The 27,579-nt window shown below is 39.6% G+C and overlaps 1 protein-coding gene across 1 annotated transcript in view; it reads right to left on the bottom strand.

The window, feature by feature from the left end:
- The window catches only part of MYOM1 (myomesin 1), a 139,081-nt gene that overhangs the window by 64,956 nt on the left and 46,546 nt on the right, over positions 1–27,579 (bottom strand). The window contains exons 9-14 of the mRNA XM_060118589.1: positions 24,004–24,168; positions 21,813–21,974; positions 15,310–15,451; positions 12,395–12,594; positions 10,515–10,571; positions 4,671–4,795 (exon numbers count right to left, since the gene is read on the bottom strand). Of these exons, the coding sequence (XP_059974572.1) occupies positions 4,671–4,795; positions 10,515–10,571; positions 12,395–12,594; positions 15,310–15,451; positions 21,813–21,974; positions 24,004–24,168 (851 nt within the window). The remainder of the gene's footprint in view (positions 1–4,670; positions 4,796–10,514; positions 10,572–12,394; positions 12,595–15,309; positions 15,452–21,812; positions 21,975–24,003; positions 24,169–27,579) is intronic.

The raw sequence follows: 27,579 nt of genomic DNA, 5'->3' as shown, positions 1-27,579 counted from the left end.
TATGGGATCCTCCCAGACCGGGGCACGAACCCGTATCCCCTGCATCGGCAGGCGGACTCTTAACCACTGCGCCACCAGGGAGGCCCTGAACTGTGTTATTTTAATTGTGTTTTGTTTAATGTCTCATAACATCATGCAGGTCTGTGCTCATATACCATCTCCTCAGAAAGACCCACTTGATCACCCTCCTTCCATTACCAATCTGAAAGCTTTATTTGCTCCTTTCCTATCTCTCTGTATCCTTTACTTACTCTGCTTTATTTTTCACCAAAACACTTATCAACACTTGAAACTAAACTATTTATTTGTTGTCTCCTTCATTGGAAAGTAAATTCCAGTGAAACAAGTTCAGGGAGCTGTCTTGTTCACTGCTGTACCCCAGAGCCTGGAATTGTTATCTAGCACATAGTAGATAATCAACAATTATTGTTTCTGAATTAATGAATTTTTCTGAATTCTGAATGCATAAAGTTAGTGTAAGATAAAGAAAATGTTATTTTTTTGCCCATATTTTAGAATAAATAATGGGAAAGCCAATTTAAAGTTATGTTATCCTTGAAATTAAATTGATCTACAGTGGCTTTGAAATCCCTGAAAGAAGGATGTGGTGTGTATTTGAGCTTTGGTACAGAATACAGTAAGAAAACTATCAGCAGTCTTCAGTAATCCTTTTTCCCTACTATTCTAACTTTCAGGTCTGCCCAAGGTAGCAGAAGTGACTTTGCTCCAGAACTTCTGAACAGTTTTAAGAGACTTTTCTGGAAATCCAAATCTTGTGATAGACTGACCAGTTGTCAAGAATGATAAATTTGGGGGACAATAAGTTTATTGGTACATCACTCAGCATAACCTTCATTGACTTGAAATGAGAGGCAATACGGTGTGGTGAAAAGAACTCAGAGGCATCGATTCTGGTCCTAGCTTTGGTAACAATGAGATATGTGATCCTGGGAAAGTCACATTAGTGTCATCATCTGTAAAATAAGCAAATTTGACAAGCTAACCTCTGAAGTCCCTTGCAGTGCCCTTTATGATAATGTGTCAGTTGTGTGTGGGAGGGTTGAGAGGATAAATTCCCCCAAACAATCTGCTCCCCACTGAGGGACAGAATTCTCCCAGACTTTTTATCCTTTAGTTTATGGCTTTGATTCATTTTGACATCTTCTCCCTTAGGGAACACATAAACATTTATCAGTCATTTACACTTTCATAATAAAAATAGTAGCTGCATTTCAGTGTGCTAAGAACTTTACCCCATTGTAAGTCTTTAATCCCCTCAACGGTGCTCTGAAGTAGGTACTGTGGAGGTAATATTGTGTGATTATTGAGGTTTTCCAGAGGAGACTTAGGCTTGGGAAGGTTGAAAGGCAGCGATGTATAAGAGCTGGATACATGGACCTGAGCCAGACTGCTAGGGTTCAAATCCTAGCTCTGTCTCTTCCTAGTTGTGTGATCTTGGGCAAATTATATACCCCATCTATGCTTCAGTTTCCTCATCTACAAAATAGGCATAATGTAAATGAAAGTATTTCCCTCATAGGATTACAGTAAGAATTAAGTGAGTTAACACATGCAGAGCTTAGAACAGTATCTGGTCCTTGTAAACATTAGCTATTTTCATTCCTTTGATAGAAACAGAGCTACCAAGTAATACAATCCTTGCCTCTGACATGACCAGACTTCTGATAGGGGAATGAGAGAAAGAGCTGAAAACATAAGACATCTGAGGAAAAATTGGGGGCTGAAAAGAACACAGTAGGATGGTTGGGAGTGCTGAGACCCAATTTATATAATTCCTCTCAATATCAACCATTTCAGAGCTCACAGACATGGCATAACTCGTTGCAGGCCTGTCACCATGACAGGCAAGTTCATCCTTTATGTGCAAATCCCAGGTAAAGAGTTCCATGAAGAAATGCAAGCACAGGGGTAACCAAAGAGGCAGCACTGCTGTAGGCGTGAACATCCTGGGGATGGAAACTCGCCACAGGACGAGAGCATGGGAACATCTCCCTTAAGAAAGGTCAACGTATTAGATAGAAGTGGTTCATCAGAGATAATCTGAGACTTGGCTCAGGAGAATGGTCTAGCATTTGGATAGTTCCTCTGTAAATGTGCCCCAGGTCTCTGGATGTGTGCTGCTCCCCTACTACCTCAATGTCCTGGCCCTTTTGTCTATCTGCGGTACCTGTACAGGCCTCTTTACCCATGCCGCACTCATAAATGTCCCTTCTGTTCCATACGAACAGGTGCAGTGCTGGAAGAACATTTAAATTTTAACCCGGCTCACGTATTTAGGCCTGGAAAAGTGACAGACTTTCGTGGAGAAATTCGAGTTTATGTGACCAGAGGAGATGCTCAACAGAAGCTAAAGTTGACTCATCTCAAGAAAAGGCCTCGGTAGTAGGTTCTTACTGTGTCATTATTCTAAGAAAGATGGTAATTACTGTCACAGAGCTTATTCAGAACTATCTTCATGTGGAGCATTTCAAAAGGATTCACTGGGGAGGGTGTATTAAACACACCAGGAAGTGAATCACTCTTATCACTCTTTGTCTTGTCCTCTATTAAAAAAAATTGAGGGAAAATTGTTTTTTTGTTTGTTTTTTGTGGTACGCGGGCCTCTCACTGTTGTGGCCTCTCCCGTTGCGGAGCACAGGCTCCGGACGTGCAGGCTCAGCGGCCATGGCTCACGGGCCCAGCCGCTCCGTGGCATGTGGGATCTTCCCGGACCGGGGCACGAACCCGTGTCCCCTGCATCGGCAGGCAGACTCTCAACCACTGCGCCACCAGGGAAGCCCGAGGGAAAATATTTTTAATCAAGAATGCTACTCAAGTTATATTTTATTTGAAGCTAATATCTAGAAAATACAAAAATTAATAAAAATATAAATTTTTAGTATTATTTTGGTAAAATCAGTCTTTCTTTGAAGATGTCCATATTACACTTTGAAGAGATGATCCACTTATTGTTACCGATTTGTTAGGGATAAGAAGCAAGTGAGGAAAGCTCCTCAAAGATGTGAGTTAAATGTCCTCATCAAAGAAAAGTATAATAATTAATAAAGGGAAATCACAGCCCCTAGTGTTTTTAGCTCCAGTATAATTTTCTCAAGAGCTGCTAATTAGAAATAATTAAGGGCCTCCCTGGTGGCGCAGTGGTTGAGAGTCCGCCTGCCGATGCAGGGGATACGGGTTCGTGCCCCGATCTGGGAGGATCCCATATGCCGCGGAGCGGCTGGGCCCGTGAGCCATGGCCGCTGGGCCTGCGCATCCGGAGCCTGTGCTCCGCAACGGGAGAGGCCACAACAGTGAGAGGCCCGCATACCGCAAAAAGAAAAAAAAAAAAAAAAAGAAATAATTAAAAGGCCATAAAGATAGTTGAATATTGCTTTATGTTGTTACCTAATTTGCAGATGCTTGCCTACACCTATATTCCTATGATATCTATTCTCTTGTAATAATTGTCAGGGAAGGTGATCTAGTAGGTGTTCTGAAATTGAATGATCAGAGTAGCATTAAAGGTAAAAGAGAGGACTTTAGGAAAATTAATTGAACTCCATAATATTTTTGCAAAAAAAAAAAAAGACCTTTTCTATGATTTTGCTATGAAAGCAAAATGTAAATGATACCTTAACATGCTATCACAGAATTTTATAAAAATAAAATATAACAAAAAAGTACAAACAGTTGTTTCATTCATTGTTCTAAAAAATGGTGCATAACTGCCAATAAAAATGTTCTTACATACAAGATAAGATAAACTTATTTTAATTTTTTTCAATTATATCCTAATCAAAACCTTCTTAACAATGGATTTTGAACCTCAGTTTCAGCACATTCTCTTTAAATGCCCTTTTCCAGTACCAATGATCCCTTTAGGCGCAGACTTCCTCCACCCACCCCGGGCCCTGTGCCTTGCCTGGCAGGTGCTCCCCTGTGCACTTGCAGCTGGGGTAGCTCTCCCAGATAATGTCTTGTCCAGGTCTTGTTTTTCTCCATTTTCTCAGCATAAATACTTATTAGAACTCTCCTCAAATATGGGTATAGGATAGATTCACATATAATTCTCATCATTCCACCCATTTTAGGCCTTCATTGTATGCTGCCCTCTCCAAGATAACTACAATATAATTGTAAGATATTTGAGGGAAAGAACTAGCCAGTATCTTTCTTGATTGTAACCCCTGACCCCACCCTCCCACCGGCACTTAGAGTAGTGTCAGCCAAGCTCGAGGGAGCACGTGAGGACTTTCTGTCTTCACTCTTGCAGCCATTTGAAAGTATTGTAACTTCTATTCCTCTCGCCCATCTACCAGAAGGACATGTGCAGAGACATGAAAAGGCATTTCTAGGGCAAGGGAGACAGAAAAAGTGTCGAGAAAACAGTGTCACAGAGGCAATCTACAGTTTCAGGAATATTTCTCTTTTTAGAAGGGTTATGAGTTGGGGTCTGTGGACCTTGTAGGAGTCTATGGGTGACCCTCAGGGATCCATAAACCCCCTGAACTTTAAGGCAAAGTTCTGTGTGATACACATTTTTCTATAGAAATAGTTCATAGTTTATAAGAGTTTAAAAAGTTCAGGACACAATAGAAATTTAATCTCTACTTCCTTAAAGAAATCTTGAGGAAGTGGCAAGAGGTATAACGTTGATCCCAGAGTCTTACCTTTTCTACAAAGTAGAGGATGCCCTCATGGCCACGCTGACGGGGGGGCTTCCAGCTCAGCACCACGTAGCTCTGTGTGGCCTCGATGACAGAGAGGTCTGTGGGGGGTCCTGGAACAATACCCTCTGAAAAACAACAGGGAAGAGTGAGGGGCACACACTTGGGAAGCCCAGGACACTCAGAGTCACAGAGAGAGGAAGAGCTAATTGCTGCTCCACAGTAAAAAGAGGTACCTTGTCTCTAAAATTCTTCCTAAAACTTTCATTCATTCATTCACTCATAGCCACAATTTTACTTTCTTTGTTTGACAATTTTAATTTCCTTACAGTCCTGAAAAACAGTAGCAATGATACAAGCTATGTTTTCTGCACATCTTACTTTTTTTTATAAATTTATTTTATTTTTGGCTGCGTTGGGTCTTTGTTGCTGCGTGCAGGCTTTCTCTAGTTGTGGCGAGCAGGGGCTACACTTCATTGTGGGGCGTGGGCTTCTCATCGCAGTGGCTTCTCTTGTGGCTGGCAGGCTCTAGAGCGCAGGCTCAGTAGTTGTGGCACACAGGCTTAGTTGCTCTGCGGCATATGGGATCTTCCCAGACCAGGGCTCGAACCTGTGTCCTCTGCACTGGCAGGTGGATTCTTATCCACTGTGCCACCAGGGAAGCCCTTCTGCACATCTTAAATCAGCTTTTTAACTGAATATCTTTTCAAGTATGCTTGGGTGGCAAACAACCTTGGAATATAGAAATAGTATATCCTCTAGGTCAGAGAGTTGTTTCTCACTGGAATAGTAAAGATAATGTCTTTCTCCAAGAAACTTTGAGTAGGTTGGTGAGCCGCTCCCTTGTAAGACTGGGGTTTCCTAAGGGCAAGCTTTCTCAGCTGTGACGCAGATCTCTGCGTGGGCAATGTCCACATGTGTGGCTCCACATCGCCCTGTGGGGCTCAGGGGAGCAGGGGGACCAGTGAGAATATGAAGCTCATTCTGTCTGCTGTGCTGTGGGTAACAGAGCCCTTTCTCTCTGACCTGGGAGTCTCATGCCTTTTGTCAGCATCTATGAAGCTGCTATGAAACTTGCTGGCTAGTAAACAGGGTGAAGTTTTAGACCCTCCACAGTTCTTGACATTGGAGCGGCCCTTCCATGTGAAACAGCTAAAATAATGAGCAAAATATATGAAATGACCATTTATAGACATTGGACATCAATCATCATAGGACAATGATACCCCATAGCTGGAAAATTAGGTGAGCCCTACCACTGTCCCAGCTTACTGTCTGGAGGGAGTTTCAAGGCAGCAGCTCAGGAAGAGAAACCCAGGTGGAGCCTGGCAGTCTCCCTGAGTGGAGGAGAAGAAGCTGGAATTCCAGGGAGGGCAAAGTGTGCACAGAGAGAGTCATGGGGAGGAAAAGTCTGCACAGAGAGAAAGGCTTCAGAGACCTGAGGGGGTCCCTTTGGAGTATTCACCTGAGTATTGATCAGCACATGCATACAAGGAAAGCACCTGAGTCCAGGAACACCCACACAAAAGAACTGGATGGAAAAATTCTCAAAGCTCTCAAAGGACCTGGGAGAGTTCATGTTCCCACCAGCCAGACTGGAAATCTCCTAACTCATGGGGCATCCAGAGGAGTACTCAGAAAGGTACTACCTCTGTAATTCAGCCAAATTATGGCTGCACTAAAGGCTGCTCTGATTCCACCAAACAAAAGCAAACCTTGAAAGAATCAAATTGTTTCCCCAAAACAAAGCTCAAGAATATTTATAGAAATAAAAAAATATCCAGCACCAAACAACATAAATTCAAAATGGCTGGCATCTCATAAAAAAAAAAAAAAAAAAAGACCAGGGAATTCCCTCGTGGTCCAATGGTTAGTGTTCTCACTGCCGAGGGCCTGGGTTCAATCCCTGGTCAGGGAACTAAGACCCCAACAGACACGAAGCACAGCCAAAAAAAAAAAAAAAAAAATCGCCAAGTATGCAAAGAAGCAAAAAAATACAACCCATGATGAGGACAAAAATCAATCAATGAAACAAAACCAGAAATGTCCCAAATGATAGAATTAGTAGACAAGGACATAAAGACAGTTATTATAAATATATTCCATATGTTCAAGAGGCTAAAGATTAAAGATGATAATTAAAGACATGGAAAATATAAAAATAATATAAATTAATTTCTAAGATGAAAACTACAAAGTCTTTTACAACGAATACATTGCCTGGAATTCACAGTAGGTTAGAGGCTAAAGAAGAGAAGAATAGTAAAATTAATGACATAGCAGTAGAAAGTAACACAAAAGAAATGAAACACAGGAAGAAAAAAAGACTGATAGGAAAAATGAACACAGCATCACTGAGCTGTGGTTTCAAGAGGCATGTATTTGGAGTTCCTGAAGAAGAGAAGAGAGAGGGGAGTATAGAAAAAAATATTTAAAGAAATAATGTGAAAAAAATTTTCCAAATCTGATGAAAACCATAAATGCACAGATTCAAGGAACTTGCAAATGCCAAGCACAAGATATGAAGGAAACTACACAAATGCACATCATAATCAAATTTCTAAAGCCAGTGATAAAGGGAATATCTTAAAAGCAGACATGGGGAAAAAAATACATTACATACAGAACAACACAAATAAGAATGACAGGAAAAAAAATGATAGCAGTCATTCTTACAGTGCAGACCTATATTACAATGGACCAACCTCTAAAGAAAGACTGTCAACCTAGAATTCTATAGCTGGTGAAGATATAGTCCAAAAATGAAGACGAAATACAGACTCTCGCAAACATACAAATAATAAAATAATTCATAACCAGCAGGATTGCACTACAAGAAATATTAAAGGAAATGCCTTAGGTGGAAAGAAAATCACATCAGATGGAAATCCACATCTACACAAAGAAATAAAAAGCAACAGAAATGGTAAAAATGTGAGTGAATACTGAAAACTTTTTTCATACTTTTAAGATTTCTTTGAAAGCTTTGTGACTATTTGAACCAAAATAATAACATCGTATCATAGAGTTTATAATATATAAACAAATAAAATACATAACAACACCACCATGGCTAGGAGGGGTAAATGGAATGATACTGCTGTAAGTTCTTATACTACATGTGAAGTAGGATAATATTACTTGAAGGTACATTGTCATATGATGTATATTATAAATTCCAAACTACTATAAAAGAAAAAAATAATTATAGCTAATAAGATAACATAGATAAAATGGAATAATAAAAGATATTTAATCCAAAAGAAAGTAGAAAGAGGGAAAAGAAAGCAAATGAATAGATGGAACAGATAGAAAACAACTAGCAAGATGGTAGATTTAAATGCAGCCATATCAATAATCACATGAAATGTAAATAGCTCAAACACCCCAATTAAAAGGTAAAGATTACCAGATTGCATAAAAAGGCAAGGCCCAATTATATGCTGCCTACAAGAAACATGATTTAAATACAAAGACACATAGGTTAAAAGTAAAAGGAAGGAAATCATATGTCATGCTAACACTAATCAAAGGAAAGCTGGGGTCGTTATATTCATATCAGACAAAACAGATTTCCAAGCAAAAATGTATTACCGTGGATAAAAGGAGTCACTTCCTAATATTCAAGTGGTCAGTGCATAAGAGGATATAACAATAAAAATGTTTATGCATCTAATAACAGAGCCTCAAAACACATGAAACCAAACCTGATAAAACTATAAGAAGCATTTAAATCCACCATTTAGTTGGAGATATCATCACTATTTTATCAATAATTGATAGAGGGGCTTCCCTGGTGGCACAGTGGTTAAGAATCTGCCTGCCAAAGCAAGGTACACAGGTTCAAGCCCTGGTCTGGGAAGATCCCACATGCCGCGGAGCAACTAAGCCCGTGCGCCACAACTACTGAGCCTGCGCTCTAGAGCCTGCGAGCCACAACTACTGAAGCCCGCATGCCTAGAGACCATGCTCTGCAACAAGAGAAGCCACCGCAATGAGGAACCCACGGACCACAACGAAGAGTAGCCTCTGCTGGCCACAACCAGAGAAAGCCTGCGTAGCAACGAAGACCCAATGCAGCCAAAAATAAATAAATAAAATAAAATAATTTAAAAAAGTAATTGATAGAATGAGTAGATAGAAAATCACGAAGAATAAAAGACTCAACTGAAATCCCAGCAGGTTTTTTTTTTTTTGTAGAAATTGATAAGCTGATTTTAAATTCTACATGGAAATGCAAAGACTTAGAACAGCTGAAACAACTGTGGGGAAAAAAAAAGATTAGAGGACTTATACTACCTGATTGCAAAACTGTGAAGTTTTAAAAAAACATGAAGCTTGGGCTTCCCTGGTGGTGCAGTGGTTGAGAGTCCGCCTGCTGATGCAGGGGACATGGGTTCGTGCCCCGGTCCAGGAAGATCCCACACACCGCGGAGCGGCTGGGCCCGTGAGCCACGGCCGCTGAGCCTGCGTGTCCAGAGCCTGTGCTCCACAATGGGAGAGGCCACAACAGTGAGAGGCCCGTGTACCGCAAAACAAAACAAAACAAAACAAAAAAAAACCCATGAAGCTTATAAAAGCTACAGTAATCAAGACAGTGTGGTACTGGTGTAGAGAAAATAAAATTGACCAATAAAGATTCCAGAAATAGATCCACAAATATACTATCAATTGATTTGGACAATGGTGCCAAGGCAATTCAATGGGAAAAAAATAATCTTTTCAACAGATATTGCTGAAATAACTGGATAGCCATATGCAAAATAATAATAATAACTTAGACCCTTAATCCACACAATATAGAAATAATTAATTTGAAATGGATCATAGATTGAAATGTAAGAGCTAATGCTATAACATGTCTAGAAAAAAAAAAGGGAGAATATCTGAATGAACTTGGATTTGGCAAAGATGTCAAATATGATGCAAAAATGGCAAATAAGCACGTGAAAAGGTGCTCAACAGTATTAGGGAAGTGCAACTTAAGACCACTATACACCTACTATGAAATACCACCATGGTACAAAACTCCACTATGCACCAATTAGAAAGGCTAAAATTAAAAAGACTGATCATACCACGAACTGGTTACAGTGTGGAGCAGCTGAAACTCTGGACTACTGCAGATGGGAATGTAAAATGGTACAACCATTTTGGAAAACAGTTGGCAATTTCTTTAAAAATTAAACAAACAAACAAACAAACAAACAAATTAAACAAACATCTATCAGATGACCTATCCATTCAAACACTGGGTATTTATCCAAGAGAAATGAAAGTGTATGTCCACAAAAACACTTAACAAGGAGGTTCATAGAAGCTTTCAATGGTGAAGGTATAAATAAATTGGAATAAACTGATACATGCATCAATATGGATAAATCTCAAAATAATTATGCTGAGTGAAAGAAACCAGACAAAAATGAGTATGATTCCATTGATCTAAAATTGTGGACAACACAAACGATAGTGAAAGAAAGCAGATCAGTGATGGCCTGGAGATGAGGAAGGGGCAGGAGGGAGGTATTACAAAGGGGTATGAGGAAATTTAGGGGTGATGAATATGTTCCTTATTTTGATCACAGTGATGGGTTCACAGGTGTTTGCACATGTAAAATTTATCACATTGCTCATTTTACAGACATGCAGTTTAGTGTATGTCACTATACCTCAATAAAGCTTTTAAAAAAAGCGATTCTCTGACAACATAAGTTACTTCATGATCTCCAAATATTTCAGAATGTTCTTTCCAAAACACTTAAATAATATACACTGTAGCCTCACAACAAAAGCCAAACTGCATAGCAGAGCACTGGCAATACTATCTGGGGAAAACGTGGCTTTTACCTGTCGGTTCCTCCTCAGTGACAATGATCTGTCCAGTCCAGGGTGCTGAGGGGCGACCTGACAGAGATAAATACAAAAATCAGAAACATTCACAAATGCAGTTCAGCTGCACTGAGAAATTGGTAAACTGGCCAGATTAGTCCCACATGGGTTTGTTACTAGTTTAATTATGTACCTTCTTAGTGAGTCTTACCAAGCATGCACATGGTATTTTGGGGAGAGGGGGCACAGTCTCTGTTCTCAAACAACTCACAGTCTGCTAGAGTCCATGTTTCCGGAACTGTACTGACACAGGTGAGGTAAACAGCCTGTGTTCATACACTGTTCCCCATGTATCTCCTGAAACACGTAGGTTCTCTCACCCTTCTTGAGAGATAGCATTTAATTGGGAGAAACCTTTCAGGAACAATTGTAAGCCGGGCCGTTATTGATGTCATAATGAAGATGAAAGGGGAGAGGGGCGCTGATCCTGTAGTAAAGCTCAACGAAAGAGATTTCTTTCCATTAATTTTGAAAGTGTTACTTACAGAGGAAAGCAGTTTAGATCCCGAGTAAGGAAAATGAGTGAGACAGGCAGTATAAAGTTAAAGAGGAAATTCATTTCTGTGATATCAGAAAGACATCAGAAAGAGAGAATGATTCAACTCCTGCTTCAAGTGAGGGACTTTTCACCAGTGTGTGCAAAAACAGAAAGGTGATAAGCAAGATAACTCATTTTCAATCCCAACAAATCTTACTTTCATTGAAATTTATTAAAGAGGAGTAAATGAAAGTATGAGATGGAATTAGGAAAGAGGGAGAGAAGTTAGACAGTGGGTGAAAAGTGATTGGAGAGTAATCAAGGAGCCTGATAAGAAAAGTCTCCAGAGAGAAGGTGACATTATTTTACTTAGATTTTTATGATGCCACTACATGTACTTAAGGTGAAGAATAACACTGAAAATGTTATAAATTGCATAGACCAGTAGTCCTCAACTAGGGTGATTTTGCCCCCCAGGGACATGTGGTAATGTCTGGAGACAATTTTGATTGTCACGATGGGGGTTGGGGGGAGGGGGTTGGGGAGGAGGGGGTGGGGGGACCATAGGCATCTAGCGAGTAGAGGCCAGGGATGCTGCTAAACACCTTACAATGCACAGGACAGCCCCCTACAACATAGAATTACCTGGCCTAAGATGTCAATAGGGCCAAGGTTGAGAAATCTGGTATAGACTGAAATATGAAATTCCAACAATTCTTTTAATGTCATTTTAAGGTCCCTATTATTAAGGATGCTGTATTGGTTCCCATGAAACAAATGCAGAGCATAATTCATGTACCACAATTTTGACATTGAGACTTAGAGGCTAAATATATGAAAAGATTATTTTTGACTCTAACACAGGAAACCCGAGTACAGAACAGACACGATGTGTTGTAAATGTGTTTTTCCTTTGATATAAAGAAATTCACAGTGTTGAGTACTAATGCTCTAAGGGATAAATTCAAGATTAAGAAAACTACCTTACAATTTTAAGAAAATGAACCAGAAAGAAAAGTATATTTGAACTATGCTAATAAAATGAAAAAAAAAAAAGCTCTCTAGCCTTTTGGTTTTCATATTTCATTTCAAACACAATGCCTGTAACTCAGTCAAATAAGGCAAAGTTTTCTGAATCAAATAAAAATAACATAAAATAAAGCCCTTAGTGAACAGATGAGTCAAAAAACAAATACTTTTTTGTTTTTGTCTTTTTTTTCCCCTGGATTTTTCTGATCAGTAAAGGATTTCTTATTCTCTTCTCCCTCTAGTGGAGGGTGGAGGAATAACCTTGCAATAGGATCTATTTCAGGCATATAAAAAAAATTCAAGATGATCCTGTAAAATGAAAAATGCTTACTTTTAAGTCTAGCTTTCTCAGCTGGATCCAGAGCAGCCACAGGCTCGGAAACACGAGAGGGGAGACCTATTCCAGTTTTGTTCACAGCTCGAACTCGGAATATGTAAGAACGACCTTCTATCAATCCAGTGACTGGGAAACGAGCAAACTTCACAGGTGTGTCATTGCACTGAGACCAGCTGTCTGTGCCCACCTCACACCTAAGGGAGAGAGAGTGATGGACAAAACAGAAAAAAACAGAGCTGGAGGAATCAGACTCCCTGACTTCAGACTATACTACAAAGCTACAGTAATCAAGACAATATGGTACTGGCACAAAAACAGAAATATAGATCAATGGAACAGGATAGAAAGCCCCGAGATAAACCCATGCACCTATGGTCAACTAATCTATGACAAAGGAGGCAAGGATACACAATGGAGAAAAGACAGTCTCTTCAATAAGTGGTGCTGGGAAAACTGGACAGCTACATGTAAAAGAATGGAATTAGAACACTCCCTAACACCATACACAAAAATAAACTCAAAATGGATTAAAGACCTAAATGTAAGACCGGACACCATAAAACTCTTAGAGGAAAACATAGGAAGAACACTCTTTGACATAAATCACAGTAAGATCTTTTTTGATCCACCTCCTAGAGTAATGGAAATAAAAACAAAAATAAACAAATGGGACCTAATGAAACTTAAAATCTTCTGCAAAGCAAAGGAAACTACAAACAAGACGAAAAGACAACCCTCAGAATGGGAGAAAACATTTGCAAACGAATCAATGGACAAAGGGTTAATCTCCAAAATATATAAACAGCTCATGCAGCTCAATATTAAAAAAACAAACAACCCAATCCAAAAATGGGCAGAAGACCTAAATAGACATTTCTCCAAAGAAGACATACAGATGGCCAAGAAGCACATGAAAAGCTGTTCAACATCACTAATTATTAGAGAAATGCACATCAAAACTACAATGAGGTATCACCTCACACCAGTTAGAATGGGCATCATCAGAAAATCTACAAATAACAAATGCTGGAGAGGGTGTGGAGAAAAGGGAACCCTCTTGCCCTGTTGGTGGGAATGTAAATTGATACAGCCACTATGGAGAACAGTATGGAGGTTCCTTAAAAAATGAAAAATAGAATTATCATATGACCCAGTAATCCCACCACTGGGCATATACCCAGAGAAAACCATAATTCAAAAAGACACATGCACCCCAATGTTCACTGCAGCCCTATTTACAATAGCCAGGTCATGGAAGCAACCTAAATGCCCATCGACAGGGCTTCCCTGGTGGCACAGTGGTTCAGAGTCTGCCTGCCGATGCAGGGGACACGGGTTCGTGCCCCGGTCCGGGAAGATCCCACATGCCGCGGAGCAGCTGGGCCCGTGAGCCATGGCCGCTGGGCCTGCGCGTCCGGAGTCTGTGCTCCACAGCGGGAGAGGCCACAACAGTGAGAGGCCCGCGTACCACAAAAAAAAAAAAAAAAAAAAAAAATGCCCATCGACAGACGAATGAATAAAGAAGATGTGGTACATATATACAATGGAATATTACTCGGCCATAAAAAGGAACGAAATTGAGTCATTTGTAGAGACGTGGATGGATCTAGAGACTGTCATACAGAGTGAAGTAAGTCAGAAAGAGAAAAACAAATACCATATATTAATGCATATATGTGGAATCTAGAAAAATGGTACAGATGAACCAGTTTGCAGGGCAGAAATAGAGACACAGATGCAGAGAACAAACATATGGACACCAAAGGGGGAAAATGGCGGGGTGGGTGGTGGTGTTGGGATGAATTGGGAGATTGGGACTGACATATATACACTAATATGTATAAAATAGAGAACTAATAAGAACCTGCTGTATAAAAAAATAAAATTAAATTAAAAAATTTTTTTAAAAAGAATCTTACTAGATTTGTAAAAAAAATGGTGCATTTACATAGAGGGGTACTTTTACAAAGGTAGATAGTTATGTTTTTAATTAAAATACAGATGCATATTTTTAAAAAAGAATATATCTAAAACTTCACAGTTCATCATTATTCAATGATGAAATAACGTGGAAACATTTAGTGTACGGTTAAATAAAGTATAATCTATTATAAATATTTCTCTGGTTGGTACTGAGCCCAGTAGGCATACACTTACTTACTGCTATAAATATTAAGTTTAATCCACCTTGGTACAAACCTGTCATACTACAGTGGCATAGATTATCTGCCCCTAGTGGTTTTTACAGTCAGGGTTATTACTCAAAAATGGAAGAGAATTGGAGCAACTATCTGAAAAGAAACTAAGTCAGACAATAATGTATTTAGGTCAGTAATCTAAATTTGTTTCTAAATTGGCCAAGCTCACTGGATAATTCATATGTAAGACCCATTTACTATAAATATAAAGTCTCTAAGTTTTGGAGAATGTAAACAGCAACGATTTGTAGATAAAACAGTTTAATACTATGGATATTTGTTATTTCTTTGTCAAACTTGAATCCTGTGATATAAATGAGATTTTCTTAGTAATCTTAGAGTATTATTCTTTAAATTACTTAATATTCTTAAATTACTGACAGACTAAGAATATGGACATTAAGCATATTGAATACCAGCTATTTCATTTCTAAAGTGGCCTCTATTAGGTGAACAAATTCATAATATTCTCGCCAAATTAGTGACTTGGGTTGGTAGTACAATTCAAGGATTATCTCTGGAATTTAGGTAAACAGGTAGGTATGTGTATATACATATATATATACATACACACCAGACAGGGACAGAGACACAGAGAAAAGAGGGAGAGGAGACCAATAAAGAAAACACTTCACCTAGAAATGGTGGGAGAAATCAAGCATGTGTCTCTATGACCAAATCACTCTAACTGAAGTTAGACTAAGTACTAACTTATCAATAAAATATCCCAGAATAGGACTCCCTCCATCCACTGCCGGCTGTTTCCAAGAGATGATGATATAATCTTTGTTGGCATCCAAGGACACCACATCCAAGGGAGAGGCTGGGGCTCCTTCAATCTCTGCATCAGCATCTGTGGGGATACAGAAGGATCCTGTTAACCCTCTCAGATGTGCTCTGTCAGCCCCAAAGGCCAAGGTCTTAGTGCAGACATTTCTTACCACACCACCGCAGTGGCTATACCTTTTGCCCCAGTCGAGCAATCTTCAATTTTGTAATTTGCTTACCAAAATAACAATGTGTGCTTTTCACCATCAGTACAAGGAACATTATGCTAGGAAGGGCTCTGAAAAGGACCCATGACCTCTGCCTCATGGCCCTTGCCTGCCCAACATGTTCTAAAAGAAAATAAATAAGGACATGTTGGGGACTGCTATCAGAAAAGTCTGATGTAAGTTATGTCAGGAAGTCTGTTCTTAATATAATTATTGTGCAGTGTTACTCGGAAACTATGAACGGCTCCAAAGGGGAACAAACAGCCCCTTCTTGTCACCTTCTAGATACATCCACAAGAGAAGAAGAACCAAGAAGCTTTGCCCATCCCTATGCTGGGACCACCATTTTGGAAGAGAAACAAAAACATTCATTTTAATTAAATGTTTGTTCCCAAGCTGAAGATCCTTGCGAAAGTAACTCTGATGAAATAGCCACATCTGAGCTTAGTTTATCTGAGTTTAGTAAAAGTCCAAGACTATACAAGAAACAGAGTTCAATGACTGTTCATGAAATGGGATCCTCTGACAGTGGGTCCCCTCAGCAGTGTATGCACAGATAAATTAGTAACTCAGGGGTGTTTTTAGGAGGAAAGGAAGGGGAATGAAAATAACCCCATAGTAGCCTTTTAAGTGAAAATGATTAAGATAAGAGTCAGAGTCCCAAGGGGAGGGGAACCACATTTGCCAATTCCACTTGACATCTGGTCAACCCTTTAACAACAGGAATTAGTAGGAGAGGAGGCTGAGACATGTAGGAGCCACTCACCCAGGGAAAACACTCTTGTTGACTGAATAATAAACACTTTCTTTTCCTATGATCTATACTTCTGTAATTCATAAGTTACTGAAACATTTGCTAACAGGGCTGTGCATTATCTGTGAAGATCTTAAATCAGTTCGGTTTGGAACATTCTGTTTCTTGCCCCATGAACCTGCATGAACCCATGAACCCGCAGGATAATATCTCCTGCATAAGTGCTATAGGAGATTGTAACCAAATCATCGTGCCTAAAACAATGCAGAATTCCTGCATGCCACACAACGGCAAATGGGCATTTTGGTGGGAAGAAACTTTGTTCCTTTTAGGCTTTCAGAGCACTGGATGGTGGGGAGAAGGTCTGCTGATGGTGAAGGTGGAGCAGAGCTAGGATGGAGGTGGAGATGCTGAAGTCAACAGACCTAATAGCTGCTCAGCTGCGAGGGGGACAGCTGGCAACCTCTAGCCATGTCCCTTTTTAGCAAAAAGCCCATAATGTAACAACCAGCAACATTGGTGTTGATAGATAAATCCATTGTATGTAACAGAGCCTGGCAGACAGCAGACATTTAGGGAGCCATTTCTCAGCATTTCTATAAAATTGCTTGGAATATGCCATTTGCCATGTGGACTTGACAATCTTTCAAAACACAGTTCTGTATAGCAGCTGCTGGAAGCCAAATCCAAATACCATGCTGTATTGCTTCACACTTGTGCTCTTGGCTCCCAGCAGCTGCTACAGAGCGACTGGCCCACAGCACCCACTTGGGCAACGTCAATCCTCTTCTTAGCCTCTGCCCTTCCTTCTCCCAACCCTCCAAATGGTCAAACATTTTGTAGCTTTGATTAATTAGGCCAAAGATTAGCCTGCTACTCTTTATATTCTGACCTCTGACACAGGCTATTTAATAACTTTTATCAAAATGTAAGTAATTTTATTGTTTATCTTTATTATAAAAGTAGTGTCTGCTTGTAAAATATATGTAATAAAAAATACATGTTAAAATCCCTCTTAATTCCATAACTCAGAGATTACTAATACTAACATATTTGTCTAGATTTTTTTCCGTATATTTATAAACTCAAAAGTAATTGTTTTTCACAACAATGTAAATTAGCTATACTCCAATTTTTTTTAAAAGTGTTTGTTTTTTAAATAAAAGTGGGATTGGACTATATAGTTTCATGTAAACTGTTTTTTAAATATATTTTCATATTAGTAAGTATACATCATTAGTTTTCATTGCTGTGCTGTATCTGTGTGTTTATATGGAATATTTATTATACTTAATTTTCAGTTCCCATTGGTGGATATCTAGATTCCTTCCAGATTTTCCCCCAAACAAACAGTTTTTTCAGCTTTGTCCGCTTAAATTCCTAGAACTAGAATCGTTGGGAAATGCTCACTGTTGATACATAGTGGCAAAACACCCTGAGAAAAGCTAAACCGATTTACACTCACCAGCAATGTGTGGGAGTGCTGGTCCCTCCATTCCTTCATCCCAGTGGATTTTAAAACCTTGTAAATCTTTTCAGTGTGATAGATTAATTTTATTACTTTGATTACTAGTGAAAACTTTTTCATAATTTATTTTTCATTTGTAATTCTTTTTTCATGACATTTATATCCCATCCTTTATCATTGTATCATCTTTCTTTCCTCCCTGCCATGTGTGTGGGAAGGGGAGGAAAGAATATATAAAAGTCTAGAAGAATATGTGATAAAATGATAACTTCAGGTATCTCTGGATGTTAGACTTACGATGGCTTTTCTTTTTTTTCTTATTTATATTATCTATTTTTTCAGAAAGAACACATATTATGTATGTAATAAAAAACTGGCCAAATATGTATAGCTCTGGAATGTGTTTCCGCAGACATATGGTGCTTTCTACACTGATCATTCTGGTTCAGAAGCTATTTTCTAAGCAGCAAAATACCAGAGCTCTAAAAAATGCATTGAAATGGCCTCATGCAGCTCAAAGTTTAAAAAAAAAAAAAACCATAAAATGTCACTTAAAACACTTTGGCGGTTTCTCAAAAAATTAAACACAAATTTAACATATGACCCAGCAGTTCCACTTGTAGCTATCTACCCAAGAGAAGTGAAAGCCTAGGTCCATGAATAGGAGCACAAATGTTCACAGCAGCATTATTCATAATAGTCAGAGAGTGGAAACAATCCAATTGTCCATCAACTGGTGAATGGACACACAAAATGAGGCATATCCATACAGTGCAATATTAGTCAGCAATAAAAAGGAACAAGGTACCAACATAAAGAACCTCAAAACATAGGCTCAATGAAAAAAGACAAAAGTAAAAGATCACATATGATATCCGGAAATGTTCAGAAAAGACAGTTTATAGAGGCAGGGAGTAGATTAGTGGCTGTCTGGGGGCTAGACTAGGGATGGGAGTGGGGAAGGGGCACAAGAAATCTCTTTGGGGTGAAGGGGATGTTCTAAGCTGGATTGTAGACGGTGGGTGCACAGCTCTATGAATATTCTGAAAAGCACTGTCCACTTAGCATGGTTGACTCTTATGGTGTGTAATTATATCTCAATAAAGATTTTTTTAAAAGAATCTAAAATATATCATTTAAAATAAACTTACAGGGGAAATCTTCTTCTAAAAGTTAAATTCACAACTCGATTTCTGAAATTTGTCTTTGCAATTTTGTCTTCCCCATGAATCTTTTCAATTCTCTCACATCAACATCTGATACATTTTAGAATCTTCCCTTATTTTGTGGATATGAAAATTGACCTAATGATAAATTTCAATCCCTTCCCCCCAGTCTGTGGTTGGTCATTTGAAGTCTGGCCTCAACCTGCAGAGAGCCACGACTCTGGATGTGGGCACTGAGAAATGTTGCTGAGGAAACCCTGGACTGTGTCAGAGCTCCCAGAAAAAGTCCACAAAGGGAACCCTCAAGGCATAACTTAAGTGTTTCTTGAGTCACCAGAGATACTCTTTGGTTCTGGTCAGACTGAGAGCAGAGGCAAAGACTCTGTTTGCTTTCAGTTATCATCTGGCCAGGTCTATCTGGGTGCTTTGTTTAAACAAACATACTTGCTGATAACTTCCAGGGCGTCCATTTTTACTGCAACTGACCCAGAGGGCTACCCCTCTTTTCCCCTCACAAGATACGACTTTTCCCAAATGCTTTTGTGCAGGAGGAAGTCTGCCCCATTTTTCATCTGGCATAGATATTCGTGCATCTTTATCAGTTGCGAATCCATGGCAGAATTCAATGATCATTTGTTATTGTTCAGTACTGGTGTGGTATATAGACAGCTGTCTCTCCCCAGTATCCATTCCTCCTGTTTCCTTTTAGTACCAGAACCCCTGAGCTTCTGCAGGCAACATGTTGCCCAGCTTCCCTCCCTGTGGATGTGTGGTAGAGTGTTCACCATGCAGAAGTGATGTGTGCGTCCCTGCATTTCTGCCCTTCCCACAGGCTGGAACGGGAACACAGGACAGCACCACGGGGGCAGTGGAGCAACAACATAGATGGGAGCCAGGACTCTGAATGACTGAGTTGAGCAGAACCACCTGGACCACCTTCCTGCCTCTGGATTGATGGGCATAGGACAGAAATAAACTTTTTTTTAAATTTTCATTTCAGCAGCTTAACCTATTCCCTAATTAAAATCCTGGGTTAGCCATCAGAAGGCCTGTATCCTAGTCCCACTTCTGCTTCTAACTGTGAGGCTTTTGGTAAATCATGTTACTTTCCTGAGCTATAGTTTTTGCATCTTAAAATTAAGGGGAGGAATTTCCCTGGTTGCGCAGTGGTTAAGAATCCACCTGCCAGTGCAGGGGACATGGGTTTGAGCCCTGGTCGGGGAAGATCCCACATGCCGCAGAGCAACTAAGCCCGTGCGCCACAACTACTGAGGCTGTGTGGCACAACTACTGAAGCCCGTGCGCCTAGAACCCATGCTCTGCAACAAGAGAATCCACTGCAATGAGAAGCCCGTGCACCGCAATGAAGAGTAGCCCCCGCTCACTGCAACTAGAGAAAGCCCACGTGCAGCAACGAAGACCCAATGCAGCCAAAAATAAAAAATAAATAAGTAAATAAATAAATTTATTAAAAACAAATTAAGAGGAATCCTAACATTTTTGTGTGCTTTAGACTCCTTTGGCAAAGTGGTAAAGAAAACCTAGAGGGCCCTTCTCAGAACAATGTTTTTAAATGCATAAAATAAAATAAAATACATGAGCTTACCAAAGAAACTAATTATACTGAAGTACAGTTATAATCACAGACCCCTTGGGAGTCTGTGGACCCCAGTTAAGGACACCTGCATGACCTCTAAAGTTCCACCCTCATCAAAACACCTAGGAGTTTATGGTTCTATTTAATGCACAAGAGATAAAAAATTAGCAAGTCTACCTGTATTGTTTATATGTTTATTTTCTGTACATTGTGACATTTTGACATCTTAAAAGCCTTTCTGGGTGGGGAAAGATTTTCTGCCCCCATCTCTGGGGGCTAGCCAATTTTAACCCGTCCAGAGCTCACCTCCTCCATCTGGCCTGTGTACTCCAGGAGGAAATATTCCTCTGCCTTAATCATCTCAGCACCAGGGACCAGACAACTAAGCACGACCCCTGTAGCTTAGGGTCTGCTGAAGTTGTTCACACCAGCCAATCCTGAACTGTTTACCCCGCCCTGCCATGCCTTTTCCACGGGAACTCCAATACAGACTGCGGTCTAAGCTCTCCCTCTGCCTCTTCTGCCTCCTGACCAACCAGTAGTGACTTTGCTTCCCCATGTGGCCCTGGGTGGTTCTCTAGGACCTATGAGTATAATACACTCTTTTCCTGAGCCCCTCCTCTGTCTCCTTGTGTGGCCACACCTGACTGACCATCACGTAAAAGAACACAGAGTACTGCCTTTGTGGCCTGGAAGTGTTCATCGTCTTCCAGATGTGCTAGGATCTCATGTAGAAATAACATTCCCACTTGTACATGTCTGACCTGTTAGAGACATCGCTGAAAAAAGAAAGACTCCTAAAACCAACAGTTATAGTTTGTCTTAAGGATTCAGTTGTAGCATCTTGTTTCCCAGTTCATTAAAACTAAAGCTATAAAGAAAAGGCCTGGAATGGAGTAATAAATTTGCTCTCCAAAACAGATATTCAAGAGTGAGTCCCCATCACTCTTTCATTGTAGCTTCTCAAACTGAGACAGCTTTTTGCATCACTAGGATTTAGCCTCTCTACTCAGACACCTACAGGGCACTGCTCTGGGGGCTCATTGAAGATGAGGAAAGTACTGACACTAGTGACAGTAACATAGTCTGGAAACTGGTCACCTTCCAACTGGTACCTTCAGGGTTAAATTTTTACATTGGCTCTTTCAGCGTTACCAAAAATATGTTTGGATAGACTGACATGGTCTCGGTGTTTTAAATATTCTCAGATGTTCTGCTTTTTGCCAGGTCTTACCTCGAACAAAGACGTAAGCGCTGTACTGTTCATAATATTCTCCCATTCGTACATGGATTGTGTAGAGGCCTTCATCTTCCTTGTTGAGATGAGAAAATGTTAGTGTTGCCCGATCTCCACTCCAGTGTGTTTGTACCCATTTTGATGGAGAAACAGGAGCCCCTAGGAAACAAAAGTAAGCAAATGAACTGATTTCTTTCTCTATTACTCTCTTCTTCCTCCTTCCCCTCCACTCTTCCCTCCCCCCAATTCTCTCTCTCTCTCTCTTTATTCCTCTTCTATATTGAAAGCTATCTGAATATTAGAGGAAGTCTGTAGGGCTTTGAGTCATTCTGCCATGTTTATATTGGTTAAAATGTTAGAGCAGAAGTGAGGGGACCAGGGCTAGATACATAATCTGCAGGGCCCAGTGCAAAATGAAATTACAAGACTCCTTGCTCAAAAAGCAGAGGAAAAAAACATAGTTAAGGTACTAAAATATTACTTATAAAACATAATAGGGTAATACAAATTGAAAAAAGTAATATTTTCATGCCATAATTTTACATACAAAAATAATACTTTATTAATGTGATACGTTGATTGATAATATGATATTTTTTACTTACTTTTTGGCAAACTCAGTTACTTTTAGTAACTTCATTTTAAATTGATATAACTGAAAGCAACATCAGTCACTCTTTGCAAATGCAAGATCATAAATTAGTTTTGATTTTTTTTTATTTTAAGAAGGATCTTTCTGCTGATGCAACTATTAATGCAGCTGTTAAGAGTATTACATAGTCATAGTAATATATAGCTTTATATGTTATAGTATTATATAGTTATGGTGCTGTAAAGTTAACATTGGGTTAATCTTATGATAAACTATTTCAAAATATAAATTTTAGTACTCTAGAGCTGATGATTCTTTTTTTTTTAAAACATCTTTATTGGAGTATAATTGCTTTACAATGGTGTGTTAGTTTCTGCTTTATAACAAAGTGAATCAGAGCTGACGATTCTTGAGGAACAATTTTTTTCTAAAAATATTTAACTCTTTATACAAATAGTTTCATGTAAGTCTGAATTTAATTTTAAATGTAAATTTACATAATTGCATCCTAATGTTTTCTCTTACATGTCCTGTAACTTGTGGTCATACAAGAAACTGAAAATGACTTCATGATTTGTATATAATTCAAATGCCTGTTTATGCATTCTCTCACTGTATGTTTGATTATGAGGAAAAATTAATTTAAAAATTATCTTTCTTGTTAATAACTGCTTTATCCAAAGTTTCGTATGAAAATAGTGTTCTTTTTCATTGAATGTGACAATCTTTACACTTAATTTTTATTTCCAAGCCTGTGAATATTTGCTTTGCAATGTAGTGGCAGTTTTCATAATCAGAGAGCCTAAACTCTGAAGAATTCTAACTGCCTTATGTGCCTTACTGCAATGTCTATGTACACGCTTTTATTTTATAATATTTTACGGACAAAGTTTACTGCGTGATTGCTGGCAGTTCCTGTCACGGTGCTCAGGCGAGGAAGCTCATATCTGTGCAGATCCCACAAAGACACATTCTGGGGGTGGACGGGCAATCTCGGCTCCCACGGTGGGGGCCCACACTGCCCTACGTGGGACCCCTCCTCTCCTCTAGGGCCACGCTGTCCAGCGATGTTACTGCTGCTGCCGCTACTGCTGCCGTGACTGGTTTCACTCTGGGCCCAGGTCCTGGTCTCAGCCATGGCCTTGGGATGGCCCAGACTGCCCGGTGCCCACACATGCACTGAAGTTCAGACCAACTGCATGGTGACCACCACCCACCGTGCCTGAGGACCAATAGGCATGCTCCATAGTCCCACTGGACTTCACTGGACTCTGCTTTATTTTACCAAATAAAATTAACTTACAAAATGAATATACATCCAACTTGCAAAATGAGAATACATTTTTTTGTAATCCTTTCCCTATATTACTTGGTGATAAGAAATTATAATCTCCACAAATATACTGCAAAAGTTCTGCTACTCTGATATATGTGTAAAAGCTTTTGTAACATCCAAAAGGTTATGTCCTCTAATGTTCAGATTCTGCCAGCCCTGGTAAAGCGAACTGCAGTCTTGTGGACATTCATGCTTTGGGGCCAAGCCCAGGCTGTGACCTGCAAATAAGAACCTAGTGAGAATTCATTAGTAAGGCTCACCATTTCGGTACCACTGGATCTCCGGCTGGAAATGCTTAATTTCAGGAGTGATAACTACACGGCAGCCTAGACTCATCGTCTCGCCTTCTCTCCCGAAAGACACATCAAACTTGTCATCAAAGTGGATCTCAAACTTGGACGCATAACCATAAGGGGTCACAGCAACTGGGCACAACAAAAACAAACATCAGTAATTTACTTTTTGTCATCAAAGAGACACAAGCATTTTAATAAGCACAGGCAGAAAGCAATCACAACAGACCTATCAAGTGACTTATCTGGGCAAAAATTAAGTCTTATAAAAGAAGTAGGTAGCATATTCACATATATCATTATATTGAAATGGAAATTCTGTGTATGGAAATTCTTGCTTCATTGGTCAGATAAGCTAAATGCTTATTTTTACTATTATAATTAATAGAATTTAAAAGGTCAAGTTTAACACCTTACATAAAATGTAAATGAACACCACATTTAGCTTAGACTTAAATATAGCTGCAATATATGCACATTAAAATGTTAGATTCTGAGTTCATTTAAACTTTACTGCTTGTACTCTTGGAACTAATAGCCATCTCGATTTCTCATAAAAATAGAGTTTTTTAGTAAGTGGCTTCAGCTTCTTTGATGATCTCGGTTAAAAAAATACAAGAAATATCAATGGGAGAAAACAAAGTTTAAAATACCATTCTTAGAAATATCTTATTTATAGATTGAGTAAATACCTACATCATAAACTCTCCTAGGTTTTATTTTCTCTTTTCTCAAAGGAAAGGGCCTGGGAAAATAATGACTTTTTTTTTTTCTTTTTGCGGTATGTGGGCCTCTCACTGTTGTGGCCTCTCCCGTTGCGAAGCACAGGCTCCGGATGCGCAGGCTCAGCGGCCATGGCTCACGGGCCCAGCCGCTCCGCGGCATATGGGATCCTCCCAGACCGGGGCACGAACCCGTATCCCCTGCATCGGCAGGCGGACTCTTAACCACTGCGCCACCAGGGAGGCCCCAATAATGACTATTTTTTGATGGCTTCCTACATGCCAGGAACTTCACATTTGACATGTCATCTAATCCTTGCAAAAACTCCATGGCATAGTTACTAGTTTTTCCTCTCTTTCAGGTGGGGATATAGAAGTTCACAAATATATATAGCTAACGCCAAGGTTTCAAAGGTATCATGTGTGAAACTGAAATTCAAATGTATAACTGCCCAACTCTAAAACTTAAGCCCTTTTTCCCCTATTTCAATTCTCTTCCTAAGACCTCGTAGAATTAATTTGAAAATGCAAGCTAACATTTATTGAGTTCACCTTGTGCCAAGTATTGTTCCAAGTGCTTAATATCTATCAACTCAATTAAGCCTCATAATAACCCTATCAGGTAAGTACCATTATTATTCCCATGTTATCGATGAGAAAACAGCAGCACGAGGAGACTAAATAACTGCCCATATGCACCCTGCAGACCCAGGATTTACACTGGCAGGCTGTTTCCAGAGCCTGTGCTCTCAACCAATACATGGGGTTGACTTGACTTTGTGTGTCCCCAGGCAACCACTCATCAACAGGGAAATGACTTCTCTTTGAAGCATGTGTCCTATCTGCCCCATTTTTATATGATGATGTCCTACTGAGATCAAAACGCAAAACAACTTGAACAGATCTTGTTTATTGGGAAGTTGGGCTGGTTTCAAAGCTGCCTCAGGGAGTAGAGATAAGGGTTATAGGGAGAGCCTGGTTTAGGTCAGGGGTTGGCAAATCTGTGAGCCAACTCTGGATTGCCTCCTGTTTTGTACCATGAAGAATGGTCTTTAAATTTTTTAATGGCTGAAAAAAAATCAAAAGAAGGATAATATTTTGTGACATGGGAGAAGTCATAGGAAATTCAAATTTCAGTGTTCATAAGTAAGGTTTTATCTGGAGACAGCCATGCTCAGTCATCTATCTATTGCCGATGGCTGCTTTTGTGTTACAGTGGTAGAGTGGAATAGTTGTGACACAGACCCACACAGCCTAAACTATTTACAATCTAGTCCTTTACAGAAAATGTTTGCCAACCCCTGGTTTAGAATATGGTTTGGAATTAAAAAGACCAGGTTACTAGTCGCTATTCTACTATTATGCGTGGTCTTGACCCATGATTTAATCTCTCTAAATTGCTTCCTCATCTGCATAGCACAGATAAAAAGGCACCCAGTTCATAAGCTTTGGAGAGCATTAAATGAATCAATGTATATAAAAAATGTCCTAGGGGACTTCCCCGGAGGTCCAGTGGTTAAGACTCTGAGCTTCCACTGCAGGGGGCATGGGTTCGATCCCTGGTCAGGGAACTAAGATCACATATGCTGCACGGAGCAACCAAGACAACAAAACAAAACTGCAAACCACCAGTAAAGCTGGCTCCCAGCTCAAAAAAAAAAAAAAAAATGTCCTAGTACAGAGTCTGGCACAACTGATCAATACATATTAACTACTGGAGCAGAACCAAGGGCAGGGAGCTTTATCCATGATATTTACCAGCATACTCCAACCACCTAAACTGGTACTTGGCACACGGTAGATGTTCAATAAATACTAGTTGAATTAATGAATAAGAGCCCTCCATTCTCTATGTTGGGAACAACTGCACTCAACTCAGGAGCCAGAGGAGGCTCTGAAAGATTAAGAAGTTAGAGAGGTTAGATTGAGCTGGGCTTTCAGACTCTGGCTTGATGGAGAAGAGGGGAATGGGAAAAACATGGATGATGATATAGAAATAGGACTGAACAGGATACGTGTGGAGGATTGTAGAATGACCAAGAGGCCAATCTTGGGGACACTGGGGATAAGTCATAGTTTCAAATTTCCCAGCTATTCTATCTCAATGTAAATCAAATGATAGGGAAGGACATGGTTTGGGATGTGTTCCTCCTTCACTCTCACCCATCATCCCCTCTTGCCCATGGGATTGATACCAATGATTACAATTTAGAATATTAAAATTAGGAGCCATTCCATGAAGTCGATGGAGTAGGTCATCTACAGACATCAAACTAATGAGTTAGGTGAAAAATTGATCCATGGGAAAGTATTTTCATTAACCATTTTTAAAACTACCACTTATTTTTTAATGTTTGGAAAATAAGAAGTTCGGGCTTGACTACCTTTTTCAGTCTGAACAGTGTAAGCATCCAATTACTTGAACAACAATAAGGATTTTACTTTTATTGCCTCCCATGAAAAGAAGTTCTGATATAGATGAAATGATTGAAGTTCACAAATTTACAAACTACTATGGATCAGGATATTGTTAATTATTTGTTATGAACCACATTTAGACCTCATTAAATTGCATTTCATAAATTAATGTATTTATTCATTCATCATCAAATACTACTCTACATCAGGTGCTGGGGTTTAAAGATAAAAGGTCCAGCCTTGCCTTCAAGTGTCTCATGGGTCAGTGGGAGAGAACAGTTAACAGTGTCCTGTGAGATAGATGCTCTTATGAAGGTGCCACAGCTTCACCGAGGGCACCAAACTCTGAGTGGGTGGGGCCTGGGGTGGCAATGGGGTCAGACATGGATTTCTCAAGGAGTTG

Source organism: Mesoplodon densirostris, chromosome 15 (assembly GCF_025265405.1).
Source record: "Mesoplodon densirostris isolate mMesDen1 chromosome 15, mMesDen1 primary haplotype, whole genome shotgun sequence".
Lineage (NCBI taxonomy): Eukaryota > Metazoa > Chordata > Mammalia > Artiodactyla > Ziphiidae > Mesoplodon > Mesoplodon densirostris.
The sequence above is the reverse complement of the archived record's forward strand: the minus strand, read 5'-3'. Positions and strand labels throughout refer to the sequence as shown.